The sequence below is a fragment of the Ranitomeya variabilis genome, chromosome 2, assembly GCF_051348905.1.
Source record: "Ranitomeya variabilis isolate aRanVar5 chromosome 2, aRanVar5.hap1, whole genome shotgun sequence".
In the NCBI taxonomy this organism is placed as follows: domain Eukaryota; kingdom Metazoa; phylum Chordata; class Amphibia; order Anura; family Dendrobatidae; genus Ranitomeya; species Ranitomeya variabilis.
In genome coordinates this window covers 1,105,642,148-1,105,666,836 of record NC_135233.1, presented here as the reverse complement: position 1 = coordinate 1,105,666,836, position 24,689 = coordinate 1,105,642,148, and the positions used below count along the sequence as shown (strand labels likewise).

The following is a 24,689-nucleotide window of genomic DNA, read 5'->3' as shown; positions in this document are numbered from 1 at the left end:
AGTCTTCAGATTCAGTCCTTAAATACAGTAGGGTGGTGAGACATCACAATTACATGTGGCAAAATAATCTCCATACATGATACCAGGATCCAATGCAGCTGCAGATCCTTGTCCTTCAAAGCACACAGCATCGACTAACAGAAGATGTGGCTGGTCCTACCACTCTTAGTATCTCTGCCCAACAAAGGGGCTGATCCCAACCAACACTCCCCCCCCCTTAAACATAGCTTCAAGGATTAAGAAAGTTCCAGAAACCCTGTCTGCAGTCTCTCTACAGGTTTGTGTATTGGAGATGCTCCCTGCAGAGGGGAACAAAGACAAGCAGGCCCCACCAGATACAGGGCAAGGAATGCTAATGTAAGCCTGATTTAAAGGTACCTTCACACTAAGCGACGCTGCAGCGATACAGACAACGATGCCGATCACTGCAGCGTCGCTGTTTGGTCGCTGGAGAGCTGTCACACAGACCGCTCTCCAGCGACCAACGATGCCGAGGTCCCTAGGTAACCAGGGTAAACATCGGGTTACTAAGCGCAGGGCCGCGCTTAGTAACCCGATGTTTACCCTGGTTACCAGTGTAAAATGTAAAAAAACAAACAGTACATACTCACCTTCGCGTCCCCCGGCGTCCGCTTCCTGCACTGACTGAGCGCCGGCCCTAACAGAGCGGTGACGTCACCGCTGTGCTGTGCTTTCACTTTACGGCCAGCGCTCAGTCAGTGCAGGAAGCGGATGGCGGGGGACGCGAAAGTGAGTATGTACTGTTTGTTTTTTTCCATTTTACACTGGTAACCAGGGTAAACATCGGGTTACTAAGTGCGGCCCTGCGCTTAGTAACCCGATATTTACCTTGGTTACCATTGTAAAACATCGCTGGTATCGTTGCTTTTGCTGTCAAACACAACGATACACGGCGATCTGACGACCAAATAAAGTTATGAACTTTAATCAACGACCAGCGATATCACAGGAGGATCCTGATCGCTGCTGCGTGTCAAACACAACGATATCGCTATCCAGGACGCTGCAACGTCACGGATCGCTAGCGATATCGTTTAGTGTGACGGTACCTTAAGTATGGTCCATGTGTACTGGCAGGGGTGACACTCTGTTACAACCACTTCCCCCCTCAAGTAGTGTACATACTAGTGACCTCAACAGGTCGCTTGTCATGTACACGTAAATATGGCCGACATAACTCATGGCTCCTGATTGGACAATCCATTAGCATTTGTGTCAACTGGCTTATCTTTATTGTATGGTGCAGTTGTAGGCTTAAAGGTAGGCTCCTTTTTACATCCTCTTTGACTTAAACTCTGCTTCCTGCACCCACAAATCGACATTGTAGTTCTCCCACATCATTTCCTAAGACAATATCTGCAGGCAGCTAATTCAATGGTAATCCCAGGTCCATGCTGTATTGCCTTTGGCCGAACCACTCTCGGATCAGCTATGGTGAGAAATGCCCCAGAGTCACAAAAACCAAGAACTCTCCGACCATCTAGCATGACCTCCTGTAAGTGCTTTCTTTGCGGATTAAAGGAACTTGTGGCTGTGGCCCGCACCCCATAAACCCCTAATGGTCAAACATGGGTTTCCAAGCTGTTAGGCAAATCAATTTGTAGGGGTGGCACCTCTTCTATTGTGCTTGGCTGTAAATAATTGATAGGCCGATTTGGTGCAGGGTCAATCCTCTGAGGGCAGGTGTCTTGCAGATGCCCAGTCTGCCCACATCGGTAACAGCTGCGCTGTATCGCACTCCGTCCCACTCTGGGGATGGAGGTAAGGAAACCTGGAGGCTGATATCTATGTGACAGTGCATGAGGTGGTTGTTGGGCTTGAGACCAATTTCTCCACTGTATAGCTGGGCATGTAGCCTGCAGATGTCCAGGATGCCCACATCCATAACACCTGCGCTCTACTACTTTCTCTCCTTGTAGCATTTCAGAGCAAGAGGCAGGACTATCCTTACCTACTGTATCCTCACCCATCCCTTGTAGATTGTGAGCCCTCGCGGGCAGGGTCCTCTCTCCTCCTGTACCAGTTGTGACTTGTATTGTTCAAGATTATTGTACCTGTTTTTATTATGTATACCCCATCTCACATGTAAAGCGCCATGGAATAAATGGCGCTATAATAATAAATAATGACTAGCTGGAAGGTGAGTTACATGGGTATCAACATGAGGTGGTGGTCTAGTGGGACAGCAAACTTTGGGGACTGAAGGACAAGAGACCACTGGTGGTGGCGTGTTGGTAGTTTTTACTCCATCCACCAGTAAATTTTTCCACTGAGGCTTGATGGTGAGAACCTCATCAGCTAAAGCAGCAGCTTGCTCCACTGTCATCGGTTTCCTCTCTCGCACCCATTCCCGGATCTAAAGGCCCCGTCTCACATAGCGATTTACCAACGATCACGACCAGCGATACGAGCTGGCCGTGATCGTTGGTAGTCGTTGTGTGGTCGCTGGGGAGCTGTCACACAGACCGCTCTCTCCAGCGACCAACGATCAGGGGAACGACTTCAGCATCGTTGAAACTGTCTTCAACGATGCCGAAGTCCCCCTGCAGCACCCGGGTAACCAGGGTAAACATCGGGTTACTAAGCGCAGGGCCGCGCTTAGTAACCCGATGTTTACCCTGGTTACCAAAAAAAACCAAACAGTACATACTCGCCTTCTGATGTCCGTCAGGTCCCTTGCCGTCTGCTTCCTGCTCTGACAGTGCCGCCGTACAGTGAGAGCAGAGCGCAGCGGTGACGTCACTGCTGTGCTATGCTCTCACTGTACGGCCGGATCTCAGTGAGAGCAGGAAGCAGACGGCAAGGGACCTGACGGACATCAGATGGCGAGTATGTACTGGTTTTTTTTTTTTTTTACATTTACGCTGGTAACCAGGGTAAACATCGGGTTACTAAGCGTGGCCCTGCGCTTAGTAACCCAATGTTTACCCTGGTTACCAGTGAAGACATCGCTGGATCGGTGTCACACACACCGATTCAGCGATGTCAGCGGGACCTCAACGACCAAAAAAAGGTCCAGGCCATTCCGACACGACCAGCGATCTCACAGCAGGGGCGTGATCGCTGGTACGTGTCACACATAGCGAGATCGCTACTGAGGTCGCTGTTGCGTCACAAAACTTGTGACTCAGCAGCGATCTCGCTAGCGATCTCGCTATATGAGACGGGGGCTTAAGAAGGGCATTGGGCATAGAACTGTTCTTTTAGGATGACCTGAAAGAGGGCCTCCCACGTTAAGGCCCCCTCTCCCTCCAGCCAGCGTTGACACACTTGTTTAAGCCTGTGGGCATATATCTTGAAAGACACTTGCCCCTCACAGGCTAAGGAGCAGAATTGCGCTCTGTAAGTGTCTGGAGTTACAGCATAATGTTCAAGAATGGCCTCTTTTACCTCCTCATACTCACTGGACCTCCGGGGGTCCATAGCTCTGTAGGCTTCGGCAGCTCCACCATCTAAGAGCTCCACCAGATATCTGACTAGCTCGCTTTCCAGGATTTCCATTAATCGACATTGATGTTCGAAGTCCTGGAAGAAGCCCTCAATGTCACCTGCAGCCTCGTTAAACGGCTTAAAGTCCTTATGGGACACCCTTGGAAATCCCTCATGGTGGGTGCTGTGGTTACAGTCTGGAGCTTCTAGCTGCTTCCACTATGCGCTGTCTCTCCTTAGCTGTTCGAATGGCCTCCCTCTTATCTTCTATTGTGGCCTCATGCCCAAGCAATGCCATCTCCTCCTCGTACCACACAACCCACTGACTTTTTAGGTTATTTACCTGCAGCTCCTGTCTTTCCTCCCTTTGCTTTGGGAATCCTTCTTCGGTTCCATCTTGCAGGTAAGCTCCTTCCAAAGTCTTAATTAGTTGGCCCTTGGTCAGTCCTTTATAGCAGACTCCTAATTCATGGGCCTTTGTTTGTAAACTCCCCACAGTCCAGTTCCTGTATCCTGAGGTTCCGGTTCCAGACATTGATGGGCCGCTATCCTCCATTCCCTCTGCTCTGATCCCACTGCTGCCACCAGTTTGTGAGGGGGTATACGACAGAGCAGAAAGAGACACCAGGCGATTAACAATCCAACAAGATCTATTGGAACAGGGAACTGGGATAACACAAATGAAAGTAATTCTGCAGCATCCGTAATGAGTCCACACTGAGTCCACATAAAGGGAGCAGATCCGGGGGCGCCACCCGGCAATCCGACGCCAGGGAAATAGAAATGGTCCTTGAGTGAATTCAATGACTCCAGCAGATGAGGGCCACAACACAATCCAAAGTGGCAGCTTTTAACAATACACACGGTCACAGGGATCTCACCTCAGCCTAAGATCCCAGTCCTTCGCAAGTCACCCCACAGCAAGTCTTCAGATTCAGTCCTTAAATACAGTAGGGAGGTGAGACATCACAATTCCATGTGGCAAAATGATCTCCAATCTCCATACATGATACCAGGATCCAATGCAGCTGCAGATCCTTGTCCCTCAAAGCACACAGCATCGACTAAAGGTACCGTCACACTCAGCGACGCTGCAGCGATATAGACAACGAGCCGATCGCTGCAGCGTCGCTGTTTAGGTCGCTGGGGAGCTGTCACACAGACAGCTCTCTCCAGCGACCAACGATCAGGGGAACGACTTCGGCATCGTTGAAACTGTCTTCAACGATGCCGAAGTCCCCCTGCAGCACCCGGGTAACCAGGGTAAACATCGGGTTACTAAGTGCAGGGCCGCGCTTAGTAACCCGATATTTACCCTGGTTACCAATGTAAAAGTAAAAAAAAAAACACTACATACTCACCTTCTGATGTCTATCACGTCCCCCGGCGTCTGTGCTGCTGCTCAGAGCTTCCTTCACTGAATGTGTCAGGGCCGGCAGAGCACAGCGGTGACGTCACCGCTGTGCTCGGCTTTACGGCCGGCACTGGCACATTCAGTGCAGGAAGCTCTGAGCAGCAGCGCGGACGCCGGGGGACGTGACAGACATCAGAAGGTGAGTATGTACTGTTTGTTTTTTTACTTTTACAATGGTAAAAAGGGTAAATATCGGGTTACTAAGCGCGGCCCTGCGCTTAGTAACCCGATATTTACCCTGGTTACCATTGTAAAACATTGCTGGCATCGTTGCTTTTGCTGTCAAACACGACGATACACACCGACCTAACGACGAAAAAAGGTGCTGGCCTTCTAGCTCCGACCAAAGATATCACAGCGGGATCCAGATCGCTGCTGCGTGTCAAACACAACAATATCGCTATCCAGGACGCTGCAACGTCACGGATCGCTGTCGTTCTCGTTGGAAAGTTGTTCAGTGTGAAGGTACCTTAACAGAAGATGTGGCTTGTTGTCCTACCACTCTTAAGGCCCCGTCTCACATAGCGAGATCGCTGCTGAGTCACAAGTTTTGTGACGCAACAGCGACCTCAGTAGCGATCTCGCTATGTGTGACACGTACCAGCGACCAGGCCCCTGCTGTGAGATCGCTGGTCGTGTCGGAATGGCCTGGACCTTTTTTTGGTCGCTGAGGTCCCGCTGACATCGCTGAATCGGTGTGTGTGACACCGATCCAACGATGTCTTCACTGGTAACCAGGGTAAACATCAGGTTACTAAGCGCAGGGCCGCGCTTAGTAACCCGATGTTTACCCTGGTTACCAGCGTAAATGTAAAAAAAACCAAACAGTACATACTCACCATCTGATGTCCGTCAGGTCCCTTGCCGTCTGCTTCCTCCTCTGACTGAGATCCGGCCGTACAGTGAGAGCGCAGCACAGCAGTGACGTCACCGCTGCGCTCTCGCTGTACGGCTGCTCAGTCAGAGCAGGAAGCAGACGGCAAGGGACCTGACGGACATCAGATGGTGAGTATGTACTGTTTGGTTTTTTTGGTAACCAGGGTAAACATCGGGTTACTAAGCGCGGCCCTGCGCTTAGTAACCCGATGTTTACCCTGGTGCTGCAGGGGGACTTCGGCATCGTTGAAGACAGTTTCAACGATGCCGAAGTCGTTCCCCTGATCGTTGGTCGCTGGAGAGAGCTGTCTGTGTGACAGCTCCCCAGCGACCACACAGCGACGCTGCAGCGATCAGCATCGTTGTCTGTATCGCTGCAGCGTCGCTGTGTGTGACGGGGCCTTTAGTATCTCTGCCCAACAAAGGGACTGATCCCAACACCCACCCCCTTAAACATAGCTTCAAGGATTAAGAAAGTTCCAGAAACCCTGTCTGCAGTCTCTCTACAGGTTTGTGTATTGGAGATGCCCCCTGCAGAGGGGAACAAAGCATGCCCCCACCAGATACAGGGCAAGGAATGCTAATGTAAGGCTGAATAAAGTATGGTCCATGTGTACAGGCTGGGGTGACACTCTGTTACAGATGTAGAATGGGAGGTCAGAAAAGATCCTGGAGGTGGAAGTGGGGGGCACATATTTTTCCCCACATAGTGTATCTGTATAATCCATTCTCCTGTTGGGGGATGGGATGAGGTTGTTGTCTCCCACAAAGTGCTGCTGGACGCTATGGACACCAGCTGCATCCATCACGTCTACACGCAAGAGCCAATAGTATGGTGGCCGCAGCTTTGGATGGAACTGGAGCATAGCAAATCATGTTATGTGTGTGTAACTGCTCCTTACACAGAAATAATTTATCTTTTCAGATGGATTGTCCACTTCAGATTTCAGATGTAGCCCAACCTCGCTGGACATTGAGGACGTCTTTTTCCTCCCTAATGACCAAGAGGCTCAAGATCTCCAGTCGTTGACCTTTCAGAACTCCAAACCCAAGAAGGAACTGGAAATTATAGAGACCCCACAGATTAGTTACGTCAGTGACTATGTGAACTCTAAGTTCTTGAGAAGCTTGGCCGACCTCGAGGGGTCACCTCAATAAACATGAATATAACAGCGCCTCCTGGTGGTGATGACAACCCTTACATTATTAGTGATAAATTATAGCCATGTCCTCCCGCTATTACTCACCTGTTCTGTCATTTATGGAGTGTCCTGTGTGTGATACACAGCCCACAAGACGCCCTTAGATCTGGTGTGATCTTATGTCATATCAGTGATGTCATCACCGGGGGGCTGACAACTTCTGACATGTATACAGGTAGGTTGTCAGCAGTAGTAGATGAGCTGATGCTGGAGGTCTCGTGTCAGCAGCGGGGGGCTGACAACTTCTGACATGTATACAGGTAGGTTGTCAGCAGTAGTAGATGAGCTGATGCTGGAGATCTTGTGTCAGCACCGCGACGCAGGACCGACAACCTCTCACATGTATACAGGTAGGTTGTCAGCAGTAGATGAGCTGATGCTGGCGACTTTGTGTCAGCATCGGGGGGGAGGGAGGGCAGAACCGACAACCTCTCACACAATATACCGGCAAGTTGTCAGTGCAGTAATACATGAGCTAGGTGCCTAACCAGACATCTCACAGCTGAGGGTTTGTTACACCTGTTTCCAGTCTAGAACATCCTCTGTGCGGTGTGCAGCCTGGATTCCACGCACAGAGATCATGAAAGGTGCAGAGGTTAAAGCATTTCTCGCCACGTACAGCAGAACTATGAGTGTCGCTCTGCAGCACAGGAGCGGAGTCACCAGCATCTCCCACATGACGTGGTACAGGACGCATCAACCACAACCATCTACAACTATTTTACCAGTAGCAGCCAATCAGAGCTCAGCTTTAATTCCTGCACAAAAACCAGCAGTCTGGTTACAATGAAACCTTTGCTCAGCTTTCATTATCCATAGCAACCAATCAGATCTCAACTTTCACTTTACCTCACCAGTTTTAAGCAATGACTAAGACTATAACGTTCTTTGTGATACACAGTGTATGTGATAGTGGAGCGCGGCAGTGCTGCGAGTGATACATGGTGTATGTAATAGCGGAGGACGGTAGTGATGTGTGATACACGGTGTGATAGCGGAGGGCGGCAGTGATGTGTGATACACGGTGTATGTGATAGCGGAGGGCGGCAGTGATGTGTCATACACGGTGTATGTGATAGCGGAGGGCGGCAGTGATGTGTGATACACGGTGTATGTGATAGCGGAGGGCGGCTGTGATGTGTGATACACGGTGTATGTGATAGCGGAGGGCGGCAGTGATGTGTGATACACGGTGTATGTGATAGCAGAGGGCGGCAGTGATGTGTGATACACGGTGTATGTGATAGCAGAGGGCGGCAGTGATGTGTGATACACGGTGTATGTGATAGCGGAGGGCGGCAGTGATGTGTGATACACGGTGTATGTGATAGTGGAGGGCGGCAGTGATGTGTGATACACGGTGTATGTGATAGCGGAGGGCGGCTGTGATGTGTGATACACGGTGTATGTGATAGCGGAGGGCGGCTGTGATGTGTGATACATGGTGTATGTGATAGTGGAGGGCGGCAGTGATGTGATACATGGTCTGATAGCGGAGGGCGGCAGTGATGTGTGATACACGGTGTATGTGATAGCGGAGGGCGGTAGTGATGTGTGATACACGGTGTATGTGATAGCGGAGGGCGGCTGTGATGTGTGATACATGGTGTATGTGATAGTGGAGGGCGGCAGTGATGTGTGATACACGGTGTATGTGATAGTGGAGTGCTGCAGTGATGTGTGATACACGATGTATGTGATAGTGGAGGGCGGCAGTGATGTGTGTGATACACGGTGTGATAGTGAACGGCGGTAGTGATGTGTGATACACGGGTGTATGTGATAGCATAGGGCGGTAGTGATGTGTGATACATGGTGTGATAGCGGAGGGCGGTAGTGATGTGATAGCGGAGGGTTGCAGTGATGTGTGATACACAGTGTGATAGCGGAGGGTGGCAGTGCTGTTTGATACACGGTGTGATAGCGGAGGGTGGCAGTGCTGTGTGATACACGGTGTATGTGACAGAGGAGGGTGGTAGTGATGTGTGATACACTGTGGTAGCGGAGGGCGTCAGTGATGTGATACACGGTGTATGTGATAGCGGAGTGCGGCAGTGATGTGATACATGGTGTATGTGATAGCGGAGGTCGGCAGTGATGTGTGTGATACACGGTGTGATAGCGGAGGTCGGCAGTGATGTGTGTGATACACGGTGCATGTGATAGTGGAGGTCGGCAGTTATGTATGCGATACACGGTGTATGTGATAGCGGAGGGCGGCAGTGATGTGTGTGATACACGGTGTATGTGATAGTGGAGGTCGGCAGTGATGTGTGTGATACACGGTGTATGTGATAGCGGAGGTCGGCAGTGACGTGTGTGATACATGGTGTATGTGATAGTGGAGGTCGGCAGTTATGTATGTGATACACGGTGTATGTGATAGCGGAGGGCGGCAGTGATGTGTGTGATACACGGTGTACACCGTGTTCCAAATTATTATGCAAATTGGATTTAAGTGTCAAAGATTTAATTGTTTTGTTTTTCAAATAAACTCTTGGATGGTATTGTGTCTCAGGGCTCAATGGATCACTGAAATCAATCTTAAACACATGTGATAATTAGTTTTCCAGGTGATTCTAATTAAAGGAAAACTACACTTAAAAATTATGTTCCACATTATTAAGCAGGCCACAGTTTTCAAGTAATATGGGAAAGAAAAAGGATCTCTCTGCTGCCGAAAAGCATCAAATAGGGCAATGCCTTGGTCAAGGGATCTAAACATTAGATATTTCCCGAAAACTTAAGTGTGATCAATGCACGGTAAGAGATTTGTGGCCAATTCTGAGAAAAGACGTGTTTGTGCTGATAAAGGCATAATGAGGAAGGTTTCTGCCAGGCAAGTTCATCAGATTAAGAGAGCAGCTGCTAAAAAGTCATTACAAACCAGCAGATATTTGAAGCTGCTGGTGCCTCTGGGGTCCCTTGAACCTCAAGGTGTAGGATCATTCAAAGGCTTGCTGTGGTGCATAAACCTACTATTAGGCCACCCCTAACCAGTGTTCACAAACACGGTTGCGGTGGGCCCAGACATACATGAAGACTAATTTTCAAACAGTCTTGTTTACTGATGAGTGTCGAGCAACCCTGGATGGTCCAGATGGATGGAGTAGTGGAAGGTTGGTGGATGGCCACCATGTCCCAACAAGGCTGCGATGTCAGAAAGGAGGTGGAGGAGTCATGTTTTGGACCAGAATCATGGGGAAACAGCTGGTAGGGCCCTTTAAGATTCCTGAATTTGTGAAAATGACCTCTGCAAAGTATATAGAGTTTCTAACTGACAACTTTCTTCCATGGTATAAAAAGCAGAAATGTGCCTTCAGGAACAAAATCATCTTCATGCTGCCAATGCGCCATCTCATGCTGCAAAGAATCCCTCTGAGTCATTGGCTGCTATGGGCATAAAGGGAGATAAACTCATGGTGTGGCCACCATCTTCCCCTGACCTCAACCCTATAGAGAACCTTTGGAGGATCATCAAGTAAAAGATCTACCAGGGTGGGAGGCCGTTCACATCAAAACAGCAGCTCTGGGAGGCAAAGAAATACAAGCAGAAACTCTCCAAAAACTCAAGTTCAATGGATGCAAGAATTGTGAAGGTGATATCAAAGAAGGGTCCTATTTTACCATGTAACTTATCATTGGGAGGTTTCTTCAATAAAATTCGATGTATAATCTAACGGTTATTAGACTGACTGTCATTTGCACCGACCATTTAGGAAAATCCGAGAAAAATATAATTTGCATAATAAATTTGGAACACGGTGTATGTGATAGTGGAGGGCGGTAGTGATGTGTGTGATACACGGTGTATGTGATAGCAGAGGGCGGTAGTGATGTGTGTGATACACGGTGTATGTGACAGCGGAGGGCGGCAGTGATGTGTGATACACGGTGTATGTGATAGAGGAGTGTGTGTGCGATATGCCTTGATAATAATTTCAGCACAACCACAAGCCACAGAGTACGGAAATCACTTCACCTGGCATCACAGACCATCAATTGTTAAAGCAGGGGGGCTAAAGAGAAAACAGCAGGACAGGCACAGAAGAGAGGATGAGCACAGAAGGGAAGGCGGGATGGGCTAAGGAGAAGGAGGCAGGACGGGCTAAGGAGAAGAATGCAAGACGGGCTAATGAAAAGGAGGCAGGACAGGCACAGAAGAGACGATGGGACGGACTAAGGAGAAAGGACAGGCTAAGGCCGGCGTCACACTCGGCGTAAGACAATACGGTCCGTATTTTACGGCCGTAATACGGCCGAAATACGGTGAAATGTTCCCAAAATAGTGATCCGTAGTCAGGGTGTGTCAGCGTATTTTGCGCATGGCATCCTCCGTATGTAATCCGTATGGCATCCGTACTGCGAGATTTTCGCGCAGGCTTGCAAAACCGACATCTAATGGATTTATGTGCTCAAATGTTCGGGAAAACATATATACAGTATATATATATATATATATATATATATATATATATATATATATATATATATATATATATATATATACATATATATATATACATATATATATATATATATATATATATATATATATATATATGTCATTGAGACACATATATATATATATATTCTGTATTTAGATTTCATTCAGCGCGATATGTGTTAAAAGCCGGTAATTCAATTGCCGGCTTCTCATTTCTCCTGCACAAACCCGACAGGATATGAGACATGGTTTACATACAGTAAACCATCTCATATCCCCATTTTTTTTGCATATTCCACACTACTAATGTTAGTAGTGTGTATGTGCAAAATTTCAGCGCTGTAGCTGCTGAAATAAAGGGTTAAATGGCGGAAAAAATTGGCGTGGGCTCCCGCGCAATTTTCTCCGCCAGAATGGTAAAGCCAGTGACTGAGGGCAGATATTAATAGCCAGGAGAGGGTCCTTGGTTATTGGCCCCCCCGTGGCTAAAAACATCTGCCCCCAGCCACCCCAGAAAAGGCATATCTGGAAGATGCGCCTATTCTGGCACTTGGCCACTCTTCCCACTCCCTGTAGCGGTGGGCTATGGGGTAATGAAGGGTTAATGTCACCTTGCTATTGTAAGGTGACATTAAGCCAGATTAATAAAGGAGAGGCGTCAATTATGACACCTATCCATTATTAATCCAATTGTAGGAAAGGGTTAAAAAACACACACACACACACACACACATGATTTAAAAGTATTTTAATGAAAAAAACACAGCGGTTGTTGTAATAATTTATTGTACTCTCAGTCCATCAGGAACACCCTCGCTTGGAAAAATAATAAACGCACAAGATACATACCTTCTGCTGTCAGATCAGGTCCCACGAAGTAATCCATCTGAAGGGGTTAACTAATATTACAGGCAGAGCTGCGATAAACCGCTCGCTCGTACCTGTAATCCCCGGGTGCTGAAAGGAAAGCAGTGATCTATACTTACATTCAGTTGCGGTGATGCGCCCCTGCTGGATGTTCTCATGAACTGCAGCCTGGGAACTTTTTCCCACGCTACAGGTTATATGAGAACATCCACCAGAGGGCGCATCACCGCAACTGAATGTAAGTATAGATCACTGCTTTCCTTTCAGCACCCGGGGATTACAGGCAGAGCGAGTGGATTATCGCAGCTCTGCCTGTAATATTAGTTAACCCCTTCAGATGGATTACTTCGTGGGACCTGATCTGACAGCAGAAGGTATGTATCTTGTGCGTTTATTATTTTTCCAAGCGAGGGTGTTCCTGATGGACTGAGAGTACAATAAATTATTACAACAACCGCTGTGTTTTTTTCATTAAAATACTTTTAAATAATGTGTGTGTGTGTTTTTTAACCCTTTCCTACAATTGGATTAATAATGGATAGGTGTCATAATTGACGCCTCTCCATTATTAATCTGGCTTAATGTCACCTTCCAATAGCAAGGTGGCATTAACCCTTCATTACCCCATATCCCACCGCTACAGGGAGTGGGAAGAGAGTGGCCAAGTGCCAGAATTGGCGCATCTTCCAGATGTGCCTTTTCTGGGGTGGCTGGGGGCAGATGTTTTTAGCCACGGGGGGGGGCCAATAACCATGGACCCTCTCCTGGCTATTAATATCTGCCCTCAGTCACTGGCTTTACCATTCTGGCGGAGAAAATTGCGCGGGAGCCCACGCCAATTTTTTCCGCCATTTAACCCTTTATTTCAGCAGCTACAGCGCTGAAATTTTGCACATACACACTACTAACATTAGTAATGTGGAATATGCAAAAAAAAAGGGGATATGAGATGGTTTACTGTATGTAAACCATGTCTCATATCCTGTCGGGTTTGTGCAGGAGAAATTAAAAGCCGGCAATTGAATTACCGACTTTTCACTAACACCGCTGCGTATTTCTCGCAAGTCACACTGCTGGTCAGTGTGGAATCCGTATTTTTCACGCCCCCATAGACTTTCATTGGCGATTTTTTTGCGCAGTACGCTGACAAACGCAGCATGCTGCGATTTTGTACGGCCGTAGAAAGCCGTATAATACTGAACCGTAATATACGGCTAATAGGAGCAGCCCCATTGAGAATAATTGTGCCGTATGTTATGCGAGTTTTACGGACGTAGTTTCTGCGCTCTTACGTCCGTAAAACTCGCCAGTGTGACGCCGGCCTAAGGAGAAGGCAGGTTGGGCACAGAAGAGACGGGACGGGCTAAGGAGAAGAGGGCAGAACGGGCACAGAAGAGACGGCGGCACAGGCTAAGGAGAAGGCAGGACAGGCACAGAAGAGACGGCGGGACGGACTACAGAGAAGTAGGCAGGACAGGCTAAGGAGATGGCAGGACGGGCTAAGGAGGCAGGATGGGCACAGAAGAGACGGCGGGACAGGCTAAGGAGGAGGCAGGATGGGCAGAGAAGAGACAGCGGGACAAGCTAAAGGAGAAGGCAGGATGGGCTAAGGAAAAGGAGGCAGACGGGCACAGAAGAGACGGCGGGACGGGCTAAGGAGGCAGCACGGGCTAAGGAGAAGGCAGGACGGGCAAAGGAAAAGGAGGCAGGACGGGCAGAGAAGAGACGGCAAGACGGGCTAAGGAAGAGGCAGGATGGGCAGAGAAGAGTCGGCGGGACGGGCTAAGGAGAAGGCAGGATGGGCTAAGGAAAAGGAGGCAGGACGGGCACAGAAGAGACGGCAGGACGGGCACAGAAGAGACGGCGGGACAGGCAGAGCCACTGGTGGAGAGGACTCCTAACCTCCTTGACCAGGCGAGTACCGCAGTGTCCATAAAAGAGGCGCACAAGAGGACAGCTTTGCTTTTATGTGCAGCATTCAGAGGTAACAGCAAGACATTATGGATATCGTCATGAAAGCAGAACGGTCACTGATCGCGGAGGCTTTAGGCTACGTTCACACGTTCCTTTTTTTCATCCTTTTTTTTTTTCAGGTCCTGTTTTGAAAAACCGCAGCTAAATTCAGCGCTGATTTTAGCTGCGGTTTTTGATCCTTTTTCTTCTGCGGATTCCACTGCGGGTTTCCAAATGCAGTTTCCTATTGGGGCTGCTGGAAACCCGCAGCGGAATCCGCAGAAAGAATTGACATGGTACTTCTTTTTTCTGCAGGCAAAACCGCAGCGGATTTGCCTGTGGAAAAAAGGATCGTCGGCACAGCGGGTCCTGTTTTCCATTGGGTTACATTGTACTGTAACCTACATGGAAAACTGCTGCGGATCCGCAGTGCAAATCCGCTGCGGATCCGCAGCAAAAACCGCACCGTGTGAACATAGCCTTATATCTGCTGCTTGTACAAGGCCTCTGTAGTGTTCACAGTACATTCATGGCACAGACAGGATGACACCTCCACATTGTGCTCCCCTCCCTCACACAAATCAAAATAATTTCAGAAAATCTAGACATGAGTACTTGAAGAGTGGACAGTCGAGTGGACGGCCGGCTCTATGTGGATCCTAGCCACAGTTAACACTTTTCTTCCAATACTCCAAGTGTCGGCTGAGTCGCCACAACAGACGTGTGGAGGTAATAATAAATTATAACAATGGAAAAACAAACCTGAAATAAATAGGAAAAGGCAACATTCACATTTACAGATCCCATCCTGGAATTACAAAGCTTGGAGTGGCAGCTGAACCTGAGAAAGCTGGGTGACTAGCAATGAGGCCGAGAATCATAACCCCACGTTCCTGAACATATTGGATTTGATATGTTTCAATATACTGTCCACTCAGGGATCCGAGAAAGTGGCACCACAACAGCGGCGTGAGCAGGATGGGCATACATACTGGTTGTCACCCAGCTTTCTCAGTTACACATTTCACTAGAAATACTGCAGAACGTCCCTCCATCGCAAACAGGATCCTGGGGAAGATAAAGATGACCGTTAAGGAACTTCTATTAGCAGCAGCCATGTATTTCCTTATCTCCAGATCACTGCATACGTGGCTTTCAGGGGTCTGGGAAAGTAAGGCAACAGTAGCCACATCCCTGGGCCATGAGCTCTGGGAAGTCAGCATTGCTGGCTGGTGGGACAGGAGAGTTCTTCCTCAGTTTCTCGCTCCCCAGGGCTGAGTTCCTCCTTCCAGGAGATGTCCTGTGAGACTTCCACCTCATACAGTTTCCTCCAGAATGAGTCCAGCTTTCCGGCGTGGACCCGCTGGTGTCGGACCAGGGTGGAGTGCTGGGTAAAGCTTTTTCCGCACTGGGAGCAGATATAGGGTCGGAAGCCAGTGTGGATCTGCTGATGGGCCTTCAGGTTGGAGATCTTGCTGAAGCCCTTGTGGCATACGTCGCAGGTGTACGGTTTCTCCCCCGTGTGAATTTTCTGGTGTCCCGTTAGGTGGGAATGTTCGCTGAAGGACTTCCCGCACTCCGAGCACTTGTAGGGGCGCTCGCCCGTGTGTGTGCGGATGTGGTTGCTGAGGTGACCTTTCTGGCTGAATGTCTTTTCACAGTGCGCACACTGGTACGGTCGTGCCCCTGAGTGCTTGCGCCGGTGCCGCACCAGGCTGGAGTGCTGGCTGAAGCACAGGTCGCACTCAGGGCACTTGTATGGTTTCTCACCAGTGTGGATTCTCTGGTGGACGATGAGGTTGGAGTTCTCACTGAAGCTCTTGTCACACATGCCGCACTTGTAACGCTTCTCGCCAGAGTGAACGCGAAGGTGAACAGTCAGGTGGGAGTTCTCGCTGAAGGTTTTGCTGCACTCTGAGCACTTAAAGGGGCGCTCCCCGGTGTGGATCCGGCGGTGCGCTTTTAAGTGGGAGTTCCTGGTGAATCCCTTGCCACACTCAGTGCAGCGGTAACGCTTTTCCCCCATCAGCATCAGCCGCTGCTTGCTGTGGATGCTGTAATTCTCGTAGAAGCCACGGTCAAACTCACTGCGTGCCGGCCGCTCCCTCATCAGGAGGGCAGGGTGCGTCAGGCTGCTCAGATACTTCTCAAACTCCAGGGCTTTCTCTAGAGAGTATTCCTGGGGCCGGTCCAGACTCGTGGCGGAGAACAGAAAGGAGTTGTCACCATTGGGGCTGATCGAAGGGGTGGCGCAGAGCAGCTTTCTGGGGTCTCTGGGCGCCTGATCCTCAGCCAACCTGTCGCGGGTCAACCCTGGAGAGAAAAAGGCAAAGGGGTATTACTAAGGGTAAAGCCTCTGACTGCTTCACACTAAAAGCCTGTGCAGCTCTAATGTATATACAGAAATGTGGCATCAATATTCTGCTGCAGGCACATCCAGAGCTTCACTCCTAATTACACACCAAGCAGCTTTTCCAGTCATACTCTAGTTACATCCAGAACTGCAATCAAAATTTCCTCTGTTTTCTTTATGCAGACTGACATTTCTCTTTTGTCCCTGCTGGTTGGGAGAAGCGTGTCATGTGATGTCAGCTGCCCCTAGTCAAGTAATCTTTATATACTCCCTTTATATAATCCCCTAGCACCCAGAATACGTTGGGCCGTTATATATATGTACACTGTGTTCCAAATTATTCTGCACAAAGAGTTTAGGAGTGATAAGGTTAGAATTTTTTTGTTTGTCACTTAAACTCATTGATGGTGATGTGTGTCAGGGCTCTTTATATCACTGAATTGCAGAGACCTGTGCACATTAGTTTGGCCGGTGTGTCCAAATAAAGGCAAGACTACTTAAGAAGGCTGTTCCACATTATTAAGCAGCCTACATTTTTTGCCAAAATGGGAAAGAAAAAGGATGTGTCGGCTGCTGAGAAGCAACAAATTGTGGAGTATTTAGGTCAAGGTATGACTACAATCAACATTGCCAAGACACTTCATCGTGATCATCGCACAATCAAGAAGTATGTAGCTGATTCCCAGCACACACGTGTGCGTGCTGATAAGGAAACATTGAGGACTCTTTCCAACAGGCAATTGCGTAAGGTTAAAAGAGCAGCTGCAAAAATGCCTTGTCATAGCAGCAGACAAGTTTTTGAAGCTGCTGGTGCCTCCAACATCCCCAGAACAACAATATGCAGGGTCCTTCAGAGGTTTGCAGCTGGGCGTAAGCCATCCTATCGACCACCTCTATCCACTGCACACAAGCAGAAACGGCTCCAGTGGGCCAAACGATACATGAAGACTGACTTCCAAACTGTTTTGTTCACCGATGAGTGCCGTGCAACGCTCGATGGTCCAGATGGATGGAGTGGAGGATGGCTGGTTGATGGACACCCCAGGAAAACACGGCTAAGGCGCCAAGCCTTAGGAGGAGGTGGAGTAATGTTTTGGGCTGGAATCATGGGGAGAGAGATTGTCGGCCCCTTTATGATCCCTGAAGGGGTAAAGATGAACTCCATAATCTATGTGGAGTTTCTAAAAGAACACTTCTTGCCATGGTTCAAGAGGAAGAACCGTGCTTTCCGCAGCAAGATCATTTTCATGCATGATAATGCACCGTCTCATGCTGCAAAAAACACATCTGCATCTCTGGCTGCTATGGGCATAAAAGAGGACAAACTTATGGTGTGGCCACCATCTTCCCCTGACCTCAACCCCATTGAGAACCTCTGGAGCATCATCAAAAGGAGTGTCTATGATGGCGGGAGGCAGTTCACATCTAAGCAACAGCTCTGGGAGGGGATTCTGTCCACATGCAAAACAACTGAAGCAGAAACCATCCAAAAACTGACAAATTCAATGGACGAGAGAGTTCAGAAGCTTCTTTCCAACAAGGAGTCCTATGTGCAAATGTAACATCACCTAGAATAAAGGTTTCACTTGAAAACTGTTTGATTTCATTTTGTAATAAGCTGATCATGCTTATAACTTCACAATTGGCCATTTTTTTGTTCAAAATAAAATAAAAAAGGTTGAAAACTCTGCTGTGCATAATAAATTGGAACATGCATTTTGAGTGTTTATTTTTTTTAAAAAGATCCTGTTTTCATAGGCAGTTTGTTCCAAAACATTGCAATTATACTAGAATAGTAGATGACTGGAAAATAACAATGACTGCAATTCAGATAGGTAATTTAGAGAAAATAGGAGGAAATATTATTTGCATAATAATTTGGAACACAGTGTATAATAGGTTCCATGTGAGATGCATCAGCCCACAGGCTGCGCTCCTGGGCAGATGGGACAAGATATTCTCCTTCTGTCCTCCCCCACCTTTGTAATTCCCACAGTAAATATCGGCAGGCTCCGGCCACCTGCGGCTATTGTAATGTATGTCTGGCCTGCTGCTGTTCTATTGGCCTGCCCTCTGTATCTGTATTATATATTCTGTGTCCTGTGAATAAAGTGTTGTTAGACTGGAAATACGTGGAGAAGCAGTGAGATTTTATATGCACCCATGTAACCCCAGGAATTCCAGCAGTGTCCTTCATTCAGAATCCAGCCAAAGCAGAGTGGACCTCCTGATACACGGGGTGGTACTGAAAGAGGTACTACAGCACAGTAGACCCCGTTACACTCCCACCCCCCCCAACAAAGCTGATGTCACTCACTCGGGGCAGGATCAGGACGCTCCGTGTCATCTGGGGACAGGCGCTCGGTCTCTGGGTTCTGCTCTGCCGCGTCTACGTGATGCTCATCCTCTATGTCCTCCTGCTTCACAACAACCACAAGATCGTCGGGAGGTGGTGATGTGGCTGATAACAGAAAGCAGAAGACTGTGCATGTAAATGACAAGCAAAGCGCTCAACCCCGAGCTACACAGAGAACTCAACTAGACGACAGTCCCACACGCACACTATTAATATAAGGCTCGATTTTACTGGATCATGTGATCTAACAACTGTCAATCTGCCATCAAGGTGTGATCGTTGGTGGGTGACAGCAGGCGACTGCTGCTATGCAAGGATGTGGGGAAAGGGACCAACAGCATGTAGGGAAGGAATGGGCTGCAAGAGAGCAGGAGACTGCCAGCATGCAGGAGGAAAAAGACCGTTGTACCGCAGGGGTCAGGAGACCGCCAGGAGGCAGGCGGCAATAGACCACAGTGTCGTAGGGGTCAGGAGTCCGCCAGAATGAAGGCAGCAATAGACAGCTGTGCCATAGAGATCAGAAGACCGCCAGGATGAAGGCAGCAATACGACCACTAAGCCAGTTATGAATCCACATAACAGTTGCCTTGTCTATTCCATACTTAGTCATTTTTTCAATAAGGATAGTGTGAGCTACTTTATCAAATGCTTTGCTGAAGTCAAGATATACTATATCTACAGCATTTCCCTGATCCACCCAGTCAGTGATTCTGTTATAGAAGGAAATTAAGTTAGTCTGACATGACATTAGTTACAAATCCATACTGACTCGTTAATCACTTCATTCTTATTCAGGTACTTACATACATGTTGTTTAATAATTTGTTCAAAGATCTTTCCTGGTATGGAAGTCAGACTCACTGGCCTATAGTTCCCTGGGTCCACCTTCTTCCCCTTTTTGAAGATCGGAAAAACATTTGCTCTTCTCCAGTCTTCTGGGACTTTTGTTCTCCAAGAATTCTCAATGATTATGGAGAGTGGTTAAAAAATTTCTTCTGCCATCTCCTTCAGTACTCTGGGGTGTATTTCATCTGGACCTGGAGACTTGAATTCATTTATGTTAGCTTAGCATTTCCTCACTATCCGTTTATAGATATCCTGGATTTTTCTATTCCTTTAATAGGACAGTGAAGATCACTTAATGTTCCATTTCCTTTCTTAAAGAAAACAGATGCAAAATAGGAATTTAAAAGTTCGGCCTTCTCAATATCCTTTCTTACCATTACATCATTTTCATCCTGTAAAAATCCTGTAGCATCTTTGACTTTTCTTTTGACGTATCCCCCAAATCCTTTTTTATTGCTTTTGACATCTCTTGCAAGCCTTAATTCATTGTCAGCTTTAGATAATCTGATTCGTGTCCTGCAGGTTCTGCAGACAGCATTATATTCTTCTTTAGATATGCCTCCCTCTTTCCATTTGATAAACATTTCTTTCTTCCTTTTGAGCACGTGTTTAAGTTGTGTGTTCATCCATCCTGGTTTCCTTAAATGCTTCCTATTCTTCCTGCTTTTCGGAATTGTTAACGATTGTGCTTTGAGAATCTCATTTTTCAAGATTTCCCATCCTTCCTGGACATTTTTGTCCTTAAGGATATCCAGCCATCAGATCCCTCCGATTCTCTTTCCGAGTCCCTTAAAATCTGCCTTTCTGAAATCTAACCTTGACGTCTTCACAGGTCTTCCTCCTCTACTTATCCAAAAGTCTAAAATAGCATGGTCGCTACCTCCTACGGTCCCAGCCACTCTTACCTCCTCAACCATTTCCTCCCGGTTTATAAGGATTAGATCCAAGGTAGCAGATCCCCTTGTTTTCTCCCCTACCTTTTGGAAGATAAAGTTGTCAGCAAGAGAGATTAAGAATTTACTTGACCTATTAGTTTTGCCTGAGAGAGGTTCCCAACAAATGTCTGGATAGTTGAAATCTCCCATAACCACTATGTCATGTTTTTGGGAGAACATAGCCATTTGATGCATAAAGAGTTCATCCATATCTTCAGCTTGCACAGGTGGCCTGTAGTAAATGCCTACAATGGTGTCCTTTCCGTTGTTCTCGCCTTGTATTCTTACCCAAAACAGTTTCCACAGAACTCCCAGTCTCTGAAGCTTGGATCTCTATGAAGATATACGCTGTTCTAACATACAATGCGAGACCTCCTCCTCGTTTATCAAGTCTGTTTCTTGCAAATAAGTTGTATCCTTCTAGCCTTGTATTCCAATCATGTGTATCGTCCCACCAAGTTTCAGTGATTACAATTACGTCATATTTCTTCTCCTGTGTTAGTAGTTCCAATTTTCCTTGTTTGTTGCCCATGCTTTGTGCACTTGTATAGAAACATTTTAGTTTGCGACTGGTTTCTCTTCCTCCAATATTTTTATCATTTAGATTTTTTTTGTCTTTGTTCTTCCCTTACACCTCTAATAGCAGAGTTCTCAATAGTACAGGTCCTTCTCAAAAAATTAGCATATAGTGTTAAATTTCATTATTTACCATAATGTAATGATTACAATTAAACTTTCATATATTATAGATTCATTATCCACCAACTGAAATTTGTCAGGTCTTTTATTGTTTTAATACTGATGATTTTGGCCTACAACTCCTGATAACCCAAAAAACCTGTCTCAATAAATTAGCATATCAAGAAAAGGTTCTCTAAACGACCTATTACCCTAATCTTCTGAATCAACTAATTAACTCTAAACACATGCAAAAGATACCTGAGGCTTTTAAAAACTCCCTGCCTGGTTCATTACTCAAAACCCCCATCATGGGTAAGACTAGCGACCTGACAGATGTCAAGAAGGCCATCATTGACACCCTCAAGCAAGAGGGTAAGACCCAGAAAGAAATTTCTCAACAAATAGGCTGTTCCCAGAGTGCTGTATCAAGGCACCTCAATGGTAAGTCTGTTGGAAGGAAACAATATGGCAGAAAACGCTGTACAACGAGAAGAGGTGACCGGACCCTGAGGAAGATTGTGGAGAAGGACCGATTCCAGACCTTGGGGAACCTGAGGAAGCAGTGGACTGAGTCTGGTGTGGAAACATCCAGAGCCACCGTGCACAGGCGTGTGCAGGAAATGGGCTACAGGTGCCGCATTCCCCAGGTAAACAGCGGCAGAAGCGCCTGACCTGGGCTACAGAGAAGCAGCACTGGACTGTTGCTAAGTGGTCCCAAGTACTTTTTTCTGATGAAAGCAAATTTTGCATGTCATTCGGAAATCAAGGTGCCAGAGTCTGGAGGAAGACTGGGGAGAAGGAAATGCCAAAATGCCTGAAGTCCAGTGTCAAGTACCCACAGTCAGTGATGGTGTGGGGTGCCATGTCAGCTGCTGGTGTTGGTCCACTGTGTTTCATCAAGGGCAGGGTCAATGCAGCTAGCTATCAGGAGATTTTGGAGCACTTCATGCTTCCATCGGCTGAAATGCTTTATGGAGATGAAGATTTCATTTTTCAGCACGACCTGGCACCTGCTCACAGTGCCAAAACCACTGGTAAATGGTTTACTGACCATGGTATTACTGTGCTCAATTGGCCTGCCAACTCTCCTAACCTGAACCCCATAGAGAATCTGTGGGATATTGTGAAGAGAAAGTTGAGAGACGCAAGACCCAACACTCTGGATGAGCTTAAGGCCGCTATTGAAGCATCCTGGGCCTCCATAACATCTCAGCAGTGTCACAGGCTGATTGCCTCCATGCCACGCCGCATTGAAGCAGTCATTTCTGCCAAAGGATTCCCGACCAAGAATTGAGTGCATAACAACATTATTATTTGATGGGTTTTTTGTTTGTTATTAAAAAACACTTTTATTTGATTGGACGGTTGAAATATGCTAATTTATTGAGACAGGTTATTTGGGTTATCAGGAGTTGTAGGCCAAAATCATCAGTATTAAAACAATAAAAGACCTGACAAATTTCAGTTGGTGGATAATGAATCTATAATATATGAAAGTTTAATTGTAATCATTACATTATGGTAAATAATGAAATTTAACACTATATGCTAATTTTTTGAGAAGGACCTGTATTTGTCAGGTGTGTGGCTTTTTCTGGCCTTTTGTTTCCCTTCTCACATTGTTCTAGTTTAAAGCTCTCCTGATGAGTGTAGCAAGGCGATTTCCTAATACATGTTTTCCAGTCTTCGTAAGGTGCACCCCATCTCTAGCAAGCAGTCCATCGTATAGGTAATTCACGCCGTGATCCAGAAATCCAAATCCTCGCTGATGGCACCATCATCGTAGCCAGTTGTTCACCTGCAGAATCTTATTCCACCTCCTTGCTCCATGGCCATCCACTGGGAGGATGGAAGAGAAGATCACCTGCACTCCCAGTTCTTTCACTTTCTTACCTAAGTTTTCAAAGTCACTGCAGATGGTTTCCAGGTCGTTTCTTGCGGTGTCATTTGTCCCCACATGCTTTAGCAGGAATGGGTGGTTGTCTGTAGGTCTGAAGAGACCCGATATCTTGTCATATTTGGTATTGCTGCATCCGTAACGATCCGCTCTATAAAACGGTCCCTCTCGTTAACCCCTTCAGTGAACACCGTTAAAAAAAAAAAATGCTTTATCATATGGCCAAACAAAAAGTGCAATAAAACCCAATCAAAAAGATGGATATAAACATTGTACCACTGAAAACGTCATCTTGTCCCGCAAAAACAAGCTGCCATACAGCTCCATCATCAGGAAAAAAAAAAAAAAAAGTATAGATCAGAATAAAGCAAAAATATTTTTTCTATAAAATAGATTTTATGGTGTAAAAGCTCCAAAACATAAGAAAAACTACATAAATTGGGTATTCCTGTAATCGTACTGACCCGAAGAATAAAGCTGCCTTACCAATTTTACCACACGCAGAACGGAGAAAAACAAAAAGCAATTCCTGAATTGCTGGTTTTTGTTCATTCTGTCTCCCAAAATCGGAATAGTAAGCGATCAAAAAATAAATAAATTAAAAAAATGCCTGAAAATGGTACCAATAAAAACATCAGCTCGTCCCGCAAAAAAGCCCTCACATGACTATCGGCCAAAATATGGAAAAAATTATAGCTCTCAAAATGTGGTGATGACAATAAAAAGCGTCTTTTAGTCTGTGACAGCTGACAAACATAAAAATCTGATATAAATCTGATATCGCTGTAATCGCACCGACCCAAAAAAATAAAGTCGTCTAATCACTTATACCGCAGGAGGAACAGAGTAAAAAAAAAAAAAAAATTTTCACATGCTGTTTTTTTCATTATACCTCCCAAAGATTGCAGTAAGGCACGGCACACATTTATCCTGCACGCTACGCTGAGCACTTACACCGGTGTTTCAGTGTAATTCTCTGAAATACATGATTCAGATGGAACACCCGGCAGAAGATTCCATATAATGAGGCAGATGGAGGCAGTGTGGACGCCATAGAACCTGTGATCCGGCAGTGCGTCTTTTCAGGATTGTATAAAAGTGCCATAGGCAAGAGTTTTGTGCTCTTCTGAAACAAAGAATACCATGGAAGAGAGGCCAGACAGAATCCAGAGTAAGTCTGCTGCCTCATTATAGTGAATGGATCCATTGGGGGTTTCATATGTCACATCACTCGGAGATTTAGATGGAAACCCTGATGTAAGTGCACAGCGTAGAGTGCCGGATAAATGATCCTAAACGTTATGTAAAATGTCCCAATAAAAGCTTCAACTCAATCCACAAAAAGAGCAAGTCCCCACCGAGGTCTGTCATCTGTTAATGGAAATATAGGGGGCTTCCACATTACTGGTAGC

The 24,689-nt window shown here is 46.8% G+C and overlaps 2 protein-coding genes across 2 annotated transcripts in view; one reads left to right on the top strand and one right to left on the bottom strand.

Annotated features, from left to right (window-relative positions):
* The window catches only part of LOC143808823 (uncharacterized), a 65,663-nt gene extending 58,748 nt beyond the window's left edge, over positions 1-6,915 (top strand). The window contains exon 13 of the mRNA XM_077291913.1: positions 6,666-6,915. The gene's annotated coding sequence lies outside the window, so the exon portion shown is untranslated. The remainder of the gene's footprint in view (positions 1-6,665) is intronic.
* Positions 6,916-15,289: 8,374 nt separating this feature from the next.
* Positions 15,290-24,689, bottom strand: part of LOC143804095 (uncharacterized) — a 40,916-nt gene continuing 31,516 nt past the window's right edge. The window contains exons 15-16 of the mRNA XM_077281831.1: positions 18,880-19,023; positions 15,290-16,522 (exon numbers count right to left, since the gene is read on the bottom strand). Coding sequence (XP_077137946.1) covers positions 15,426-16,522; positions 18,880-19,023 — 1,241 coding nt within the window. The 3' untranslated portion in view covers positions 15,290-15,425. The remainder of the gene's footprint in view (positions 16,523-18,879; positions 19,024-24,689) is intronic.